Source organism: Rhagoletis pomonella, unplaced genomic scaffold (genome assembly GCF_013731165.1).
Source record: "Rhagoletis pomonella isolate Grant_MI unplaced genomic scaffold, Rhpom_1.0 Rhpom_scaffold_00007, whole genome shotgun sequence".
Taxonomy (NCBI): Eukaryota; Metazoa; Arthropoda; class Insecta; order Diptera; family Tephritidae; genus Rhagoletis; species Rhagoletis pomonella.
Genome location: NW_023458561.1, coordinates 19,365,336 through 19,373,924, shown reverse-complemented (window position 1 = coordinate 19,373,924; position 8,589 = coordinate 19,365,336). Strand labels below are relative to the sequence as shown.

Genomic DNA, 8,589 nt, shown 5'->3' with positions numbered 1-8,589 from the left:
ATAGGAAACATTTTTTAAGCACCCTGTGGTTATATTTTGAATCTCGGTTGAACTGCAACATTTTTATATGAGTCTGTGATGGTTCTTTGATAAACGTTCGATTGTTTGTTCTTATAAAAATGTTTGAGGTGGATGCGATATCCGCAGATCACAAAGATGTTATTCATGACGTTGTATTTGACTATTACGGACGTCGCATGGCAACATGTTCTAGTGATCAAACGGTCAAAGTAAATAATATACACCTAATAAACAAAGATTGTTGTTAACATATTACAATTATAGATATGGGATGAGGATGAACTAGGCAAGTTAACAGTTTCAAGCAGCTGGAAGGCACATTCTGGTTCAATTTGGCGCATATCATGGGCTCATCCGGAATTTGGCCAAGTTTTGGCAACGTGTTCGTTTGACCGCACTGCTTCTGTTTGGGAAGAAGTTGCTGGTGAAAAAGTCGCAGCCACTATGACTCCGGCTCGTAGATGGGTTCGTCGAACAACGCTCGTTGACTCACGTACGAGCGTCACTGACGTAGAATTCGCACCAAAATACTTAGGCCTTTTATTGGCAACGGTATCCGCAGATGGTATAATCCGAATTTACGAAGCACCAGATATAATGAACCTCTCACAGTGGCCTGTACAACACGAGATAGCAAACAAATTACCCCTGAGCTGTATATCGTGGAATACTTCAGCATACATGTTATCCTCGCACCTCATAGCCGTAAGAAAATTTAACCAATCTAAGTACGATTGCGTGATTTATTTAAATATCTTCAGGCCGGTAGTGATGATACTTCTATGGATACGGGTAAAGTCTTAATCTTTGCATATAACGAAAGTGCCCGAAAATGTGCGAAAGTTGAAACTATAAACGAGATAAATGAACCTGTGACTGATTTAGCTTTTGCCCCTGCTGCTGGTCGTCGATTTCATGTATTAGCTGTTGCCAGTAGAGACCTTTATATTGTAAATATCCGTGGAAACATGTAATTTCAAATATCATACATACTTTCTTTTTGAAAATAATAATATTCCTTAAGGTCTAACAATTCGTCTGGAAATATGAGTCTTGATATTCAAACCATTCGGTTTAGCGATCACAATTGTCCAGTTTGGAGAGTATGTTGGAATATGTTGGGAACAATGCTTATTTCCACCGGTGATGATGGATGCGTTCGAATATGGCGAAGTAGTTTTTTAGTTATAAAATCTATATTAAAATCAATTATTGTATTTTTTAGTGAACTATACACGAAATTGGAAATGCGCCGTAGTGTTAAAAGCTGAAGGAAGTTACCCTGCTTATGAATCAAGTCTCAACTCTCCTACATTCACAGCCGCAGCTGCAGCTACTGCCAAATACTATAAAAAGGGAACAATTAGCAATCCAAACCAAGTTCCTTGGCACTAATTTTCATATGTGTGCAGGTATATATGGATTCTTGTTCCCTTGTTTTTGAAATTTATAGAATATGTTTAAGGTGTTAGTGTATTTCATGATAAATAAGAATATTACAATGCGATATATCTACATATATAACCGAACTGAAATATACCAAGCAATTTTTAAACAAAAAACACAACCGACTTCAATTCTCATATACAAATTTAGGAGTACCGTTGATTTTTTTCATGATCCAATGTTCGGATCTCAACCAAATTAGTATGGGACTACCTGTGAGACACTAGGTTTGTTCGTCGAAAAAAAATGTACGTATTTGTAAGAATTATGATTTTTGCCCAAATCCCATTCGTGCAGACCAAAAAATTATCCAACACTCAAAAATTGTGAGAGCAAAGTGACAGTTCTCGTGGAGAGAAGTTGCAAATTCTTGCTGTAAAAAATTTTGCCAGTTCGTTAAATTTAAAAATTTACAAACGAGCGATTTGTTTATGAAAAAAGGAAGTAAATACTTGTTAATATAATTAATTTATTTAATTCCAATGATTTAAACTTAACTCGGGTGAAAAAAAAATGTATTCGCAATCGAAATGCAATTGCAACCAGAGTCGATTTAAGAAACCCTAGCTGTCGGGTGTACGATAAAGAAATTGAAATGTATGTTAAAGAAAGTCAGAACAACAAGAAATATATACATGTATATCCTGTTTTTTCCATCTGAAAGAATTTAAAAAAATCTAAAAATTTATTATTAATAAATTCCTGTAAATTTGCGTTCGTGCAGAAATGTGCAAGTTTCTCATCATGAGAGAGAATTTTGTCTTACTCTCTGATACTTTGAGTGTTGGATAATTCTTGCTGGATTTTCGACGAACAAACCTACTACCTTGCTGATAGAATTATCGAAATCGGTTGACGTGGTCCAAAGTTTACTGTTCTAGAAAAATATTCGTCGAAAATTTTAACAGTGGTCTTTGAACATCAGAAATGTCTAAAAAAAAATAAAGGTGTTTTTAAATAAAGTTTATATACATATCTCGGAAACTAGAAAGCGATTAAAAATTATAAAGCACAGATAAAATATGTTACGAATACCTCTAATTTGATACCCATGCGGTTGTCCACGTTTTGGCCCATATCTCAGAAATATAGAAAGCCATTAAAAAACAAAGCACGGGTAAAACATTTTCGAAGATCTTCAATTCGAGACCAATTTTATATAAGTTTGACCATTTTGACCCTGCCCCTATTTTTACCTGCTACATATATCAGAAAATATACAAAGAAAAAAAAAACAGTAAACGCGGGGTGAAATATTTTTCGAAGGCGGATAATTTGATTAAAATTTTATTTTTTCAAAAACAAAAAGAAGCCTGAATATATCATCATGCCTAATACGGTATCCGACGGATGTCATCCGCACGGATCTAATCTTCGCACTGTCATGACAAGCGAGTGTGCAGCAGTGATGGAAAAGTAGGCACAATAGCGCTATTTTTGGCACTTTCATTCTGAGACAATTTTGGAATTCTATATAGAAATACGCAGTACAAAAAGTAAGTTTTCGTAACAACAAGCTTTTAATTCACTATACCCGTCAGTGTGGACTTTAACCCGAACTACTTAAACCTACTACCGTCCAAGTACCGACCCCCCGGTACCACTATCAAGTATTTCATCGGAAGGCGGTTGAGCACTAGGCTCGCAGGTTCGTTCCAGTCGGTTGTGCTCAGTCCTGGGCTGCACCTAGTAGGCTTTGCCACGTCTTGTTTAAAGAGAAATATCCTTTTTAGCTATTTTTTAACTATATTCGCATATATGTACATATGTACGTACATAAGTGTGTAAAAATGTCAGAATAGCTATATTTCGTTGTATATGTCTAAGTAATCCTTTATAAAAGTGATTTACTGTAATGATTTAGTTAATTAATAATTACTTTATACCATGTCCCTACCAAAATGTTAACCATCTCAAATCGAACTTAACCACATCACTAACTATCGCTGTCCACACAGCGCTTTGAGGTTTTCAGAACTAAATCGCTGCAAAAATCCGAGCAAAAACAAATTTTCCGTACTAGATTTAATTTTATATTTTCGTTTCTGACATTGGCTGCGTTTCTTTATACATTCCGGATAATCCCATTTCACAGCCGGAATAAACAGAATGCGTTTGAAATGTACGTCAACATATCATCAGGAACGTTCTAAAGAATAAATAAACAAAAAAGTTTATTCCAAACGTTCAGAATGAATAAAGAAATGCAGCCATTAATTGTTTGACTTAAATATTCTCTATTCTTGGAAAAATAAGAACGCGAAGCAATGTAAGGATGATATGTTACATATTTAGGTAATTTTTAACATTTTCTATAAAGTAGGACATATCTAACACTTAATTGTTTAAAGAGTAAATTTCATTCTACATATATTTTTTTAACAAATTAAGTAAAGTTCTGTATCCGCCAATTTCTACATCCATTCATAAAAAAATAACGAACTTTATTGACGCATTGCTTTGAAGGAGTTACAACCTTTTTAACAGTGAAATTTGACTAACTTTAAATTTTTTTACTGAAACCGGTGGTGAACACTCAAAAAAACGGCCCTAAGAGGGGCTTAACATGAATGAAAAAGAGAAACGGAATAGATTTGAAGTCAAGCGGACTAGAGGACTAGATTTAAAATTTTTTCAAAAACGGACTAAATCTCACCTGATCTTAGCGGAGTCCAAACACTAGTAGGAACGAATTTTTTTACATCTTAACGCTAATGACCCACAGATGGCGGGAAAATACAGGGTTGTCCAGACTTTCGACGTGGTTTCGAGTTGGTGACATTTTTATATGGCGAAACTACGCTAAATCAAGTGGGTTATCGGGCTAACCAACTCAACAGCCATAACTACGTGGTTAGCTCCGGTGGGGACATGGTATTAGAGTATTATTATTATATATTATAGATATATGTCAGCGCTTATTGCTTGACATTTATTGGAGGCAATTCCATGGTTTGACAGCCAAATTTTCATTTGAAAGAAAGCGTGCTGGTGGTGACATCGATGAAAATTCGATATTAAATCAAAATAAAAATTTGTTCCCTATTGTATTGTCTTATCTATCTTTGTACCAGTTTTTACTAACATCATGTTTTGGTGTTCTTGTACCCAAAAAACTTGTAAGAAAGGGGAAATTGAGAGCGCAAAGTGACATTTCATTTTGAGGAAAAGTTGCTAGATTTTACTGGATATATTTTTACTAGTAAGAACTTGCAAGTGAGAAAAACAGCTGATCGCATGTTGCTGGGTGCAACTGAAACTAATAAAAAAATGTTTATGGGGTTTTTATAGTTGAAATTTACAAAATAAACCTATTTAAATAAAATATATATTGTTTTATTAGCAGCTAGCTGCGAATAAACAAAAAAATAATCACTTGTTTGTAAAACTTGCAAATTATTACTGGGTTTTCGTTCTTGTACTTTTGTGCTATGAGAGCAAATTCTCAGGAATTAAGTTACTAGAGAGTTACTGGCAATTTACTGAATAATTTGTAAAAGAATGCATTTTTTTTTTGTTTTTAACCGTAAATTGCATATTCGGAACGGTATATGGCTGTATGGGCACAGCTCAAAAATAAATTCCATTCAGTGATAAGAATATTTAACACAAATCCTGTTTAAAATTACTTTAAATACGTATACCGCATATTTACAGCAGTGCAAAGACTGTAAACGATTGTTTTGTATTTTAAAAATATTTTTGTAAAAAATTTGAAATGAAAATGTTAATAGCTTTGTTTCCTAACAGATAATTATCACAAATTATCACTAATTTCTGCTGGAAAGCGTTTCTTAACCCAAAAAACTTGCAGAATCAGCAGGTCTCTCTCGTTCTTACGCTCTTATTTTTTGGCTCTCCTGCTGTCAAAATGGATAAACCAAAATTCGCGCCAAATATTTTCAATAGCCAAATACATCGATCAGATGTTTATTTACTAGTCTCTGCTAGCTTTGCGTTTCTTTACTATTTCTTTATTTCGCTTTTTTCGAGCGTGATTCCCTCAATGTTCCCATTCTTCTTCTTCCTGATAATTATCTGCTAGAAAAGAAAAGAAACAAAGCCATTATGTGTCGATTAAATATTAGATAAAGATATCGATGATAAAGTGTGCTTTTTATTCTGTCACCCTGTGTTTAATGCACCGATGAAATCGGTTTCCTTGTAACTATTTTACTAATAATTTTTGTTGACCGGTCGAGCTTTTAGAGTGCATAATTTTGTCAAAGTTTGTGAAATGTTTGAAGTAGAATTGATATCTGCAGACCACAAGGATGTTATTCACGATGTAGCTTTTGATTATTATGGACGCCGAATGGCGACCTGTTCCAGTGACCAAACTGTGAAGGTTCGAGCAATTACATACCATATTGCCGCCGAAATATTTTTAGTCCATTTTACACATATTTTAGGTCTGGGATGAGGATGATAAAGGCAATTGGACAGAATCAAGCAACTGGAAAGCACATGCTGGCTCGATTTGGCGCATATCGTGGGCGCATCCAGAGTTCGGTCAAGTTATTGTCACATGCTCATTTGACCGCACGGCATCTGTTTGGGAAGAAGTTGTTGGTGAGAAAGTTGCTTCTTTAATGACACCCGCTCGCCGTTGGGTGCGACGAATGACTCTTGCTGACTCTCGTACTAGTGTCACTGATGTCAAATTTGCGCCAAAGTACTTAGGCCTTTTGTTAGCTACTGCATCGGCCGACGGCATAATTCGTATTTATGAGGCGCCAGATATAATGAACCTCACTCAATGGCCTGTCCTACATGAAATTGCGAACAAACTACCATTGAGTTGCATATCTTGGAATACTTCGACGTATATGCTATCTTCGCAACTTTTAGCGGTAGTAAATGTTATGCTTTTGCTTGTTACTCTGTTAATAGTCGAAATAAAATATCTTCTAGGCTGGAAGTGACGAGACTGCTACGCACACGGGGAAGGTTTTCATATTCGCGTATAGCGAAAGTGCTCGAAAGTGTGTAAAAATTGAGACTATAAATGAAATAACTCAACCAGTAACTGACTTGGCCTTCGCACCTAATCCTGGTCGTACGTTTCATATGTTGGCAGTAGCTAGCAAGGATCTGTATATTGTGAACATGCGAGGCGTCACGTAAGATTATCCAGTTAATATATTGTAATTTAAATACTTATACATACATAAACATATATTTTAAAATAGCGATGCATCTGCAAATACCAAACTTGATATACAAACTGTAAAGTTTAGCGATCACAACTGCCCAGTTTGGAGAGTTTGCTGGAACATGTTGGCAACGATGTTAATATCAACTGGCGATGATGGATGTGTACGCATTTGGAGAAGTATATAAATTTTGAATATTGCTGAACTATGAATAAACTAATCAAAGTTTGTTTTATAAAGAAAATTATACAAGAAATTGGAAATGCGCTGCAGTAATAAAAGCGGAGGGAAGCTACCCGTCTTATGAACCAAGTTTAAACTCGCCAACAATGACTTCTTCAGCCGCAGCAACTGCGAAATACTACAAGAAGGGAACAATTAGCAACCCAAATCAAGTGCCATGGCATTAAGTCCAATATATAATCAAGCTATCAAGATTGATAGCCGTTCCTATTTGTGGAGAGGCATGGGCGGTGCTCTACACCACGTTATCTCACGGGAGAAAATAGTTTACCACGGTTATTTTCATTTTCATGTGAATATACAGAGTCGCGACGAATAACTGTTACACAGTGTTTTGGAAAAATAAAGGGGGAATTCATAGATTTTGCAAGGAAAGTATTTTATTGTTAATTTGGCACATATTTTTTTTTTATTTTATTAATTAATTTTAAAATTTTAATCCTTATTTGCATTTGCCAGCAGTGTAAACAATTCGGAAATAAGTAAATGAAAGTCTTTTTCATGTGTATTGTTTCTTAGACTTTGTTTAAAAAAGACAACAAAAGAGAACTAGTATAAAGACAAAATGGAAAAAATGGAGAAAATTTGCCTATGGTTAAGAAGATATGGCAAATATATGCAGACGAAGTCTTGCGCTTTTCTCTCCGCTTACCATTCCGTTTTCCCCTGGTAACCCCAAATAAAGATTAAAAGTTAAAAACTAATTAATAAAATTAACAATGAAATGCTTTCTTCGCAAAATCTCCATAGGACCCTTTATTTAATAAAAACTCCTGGGTAACAGTTATTCGTCGCCACCCTCTACATATACACACATCTTTTTCCAAAAAAAAAAATTGTTCCAATTTGTTTTTTTTCAAATGAAATTGGGGGAGGCGCTAAATTATATTTTAAATTAGTTCTTAGATTAAATAAAGTTATAGGTAGTTTTATACTAATATTATTGTTTTTACCATTTTTTGTCGTGGTAGTATGATCCCCAGGTAAGCATAAGTAGCAGTGTTGCCGTTTTACCCACGTAAATTTAAAATTGCCCCTAGCCTTTTTTTAGCCTTTTGGAAAATTCGGCCCTATCGCGAACTTCACATGAACAAATATTCCCAAAAATTATAAAGCCAAACAAAAACAATTTTTCCCAATTTGTTTTTGTTTTGCATGTTAAATTATGGGAAAGATTTATTCACACCAAATCGGCGATAGGGCTGATTTATTCTTACTTGACATGAAAAACTTGTATATGTATGCATAAACTATACAAGTGTTAGGGCCTTTAACTTATCTATTAAGGATTTAACTATACATGCTTTAAAATAGATAAGTTCACAGCCCCAAATATGCTTAATGTGTTAAAGAGCCCATGGGAGATACCATTATGCTGGCTCCTTCAAGTGTTGGTGCCAGCCGATTGACTGTGTGTGTTCTTGTGGTATGATTGTACCGGCTGCTGTGCGACATCAAAAACGATTTCAAAATTTTATTATTGTACCACCATGCTGGTATCGCGGAATGGTGAAATTAGCTAATTTCTGTTTAGTATTTTACCGAAATTTTCTTCCACTATATGAGTCAAAGCCGTGTTGGTGGAAGAATTATGAGATTTCGGCTCTAATCATTTCGGTCTTTTTTGGACCTCGTTTGTAAAGAAATAGAAATTGTACCAGCGACCTGGTACGTTATATGCTTCGAGCCTGATGGTACAATCACTTGATGGTACCAGCAAGCT

General features: G+C 35.0%; 2 protein-coding genes across 2 annotated transcripts; both read left to right on the top strand.

Annotated features, from left to right (window-relative positions):
• The first annotated feature begins 45 nt into the window (after positions 1-45).
• On the top strand, positions 46-1,576 carry LOC118743643 (nucleoporin seh1-like). Its single transcript, XM_036476406.1, has 5 exons — positions 46-230; positions 286-726; positions 783-991; positions 1,046-1,194; positions 1,247-1,576. The coding sequence occupies exons 1-5, from the start codon at positions 120-122 to the stop codon at positions 1,414-1,416; spliced, it is 1,080 nt and encodes a 359-aa protein (XP_036332299.1). The 5' UTR covers positions 46-119; the 3' UTR covers positions 1,417-1,576.
• Positions 1,577-5,627: 4,051 nt separating this feature from the next.
• Positions 5,628-7,696, top strand: LOC118742412 (nucleoporin seh1-like). The gene is made up of 5 exons (XM_036474471.1): positions 5,628-5,815; positions 5,880-6,320; positions 6,382-6,590; positions 6,660-6,802; positions 6,864-7,696. The coding sequence occupies exons 1-5, from the start codon at positions 5,705-5,707 to the stop codon at positions 7,031-7,033; spliced, it is 1,074 nt and encodes a 357-aa protein (XP_036330364.1). The 5' UTR covers positions 5,628-5,704; the 3' UTR covers positions 7,034-7,696.
• The last annotated feature ends 893 nt before the right edge of the window (positions 7,697-8,589 follow it).

Excerpts from the sequence above, each read along its gene's own strand:
- LOC118743643 (XM_036476406.1), top strand. The coding sequence starts at position 120 with ATGTTTGAGGTGGATGCGATATCCGCAGATCACAAAGATGTTATTCAT. Across the intron at positions 727-782 it reads TATCCTCGCACCTCATAGCC|GCCGGTAGTGATGATACTTC; the intron begins GTAAGAAAATTT and ends AAATATCTTCAG. Across the intron at positions 1,195-1,246 it reads ATGCGTTCGAATATGGCGAA|TGAACTATACACGAAATTGG; the intron begins GTAGTTTTTTAG and ends TGTATTTTTTAG.
- LOC118742412 (XM_036474471.1), top strand. The coding sequence starts at position 5,705 with ATGTTTGAAGTAGAATTGATATCTGCAGACCACAAGGATGTTATTCAC. Across the intron at positions 6,591-6,659 it reads GTGAACATGCGAGGCGTCAC|CGATGCATCTGCAAATACCA; the intron begins GTAAGATTATCC and ends ATTTTAAAATAG. Across the intron at positions 6,803-6,863 it reads ATGTGTACGCATTTGGAGAA|AAAATTATACAAGAAATTGG; the intron begins GTATATAAATTT and ends TGTTTTATAAAG.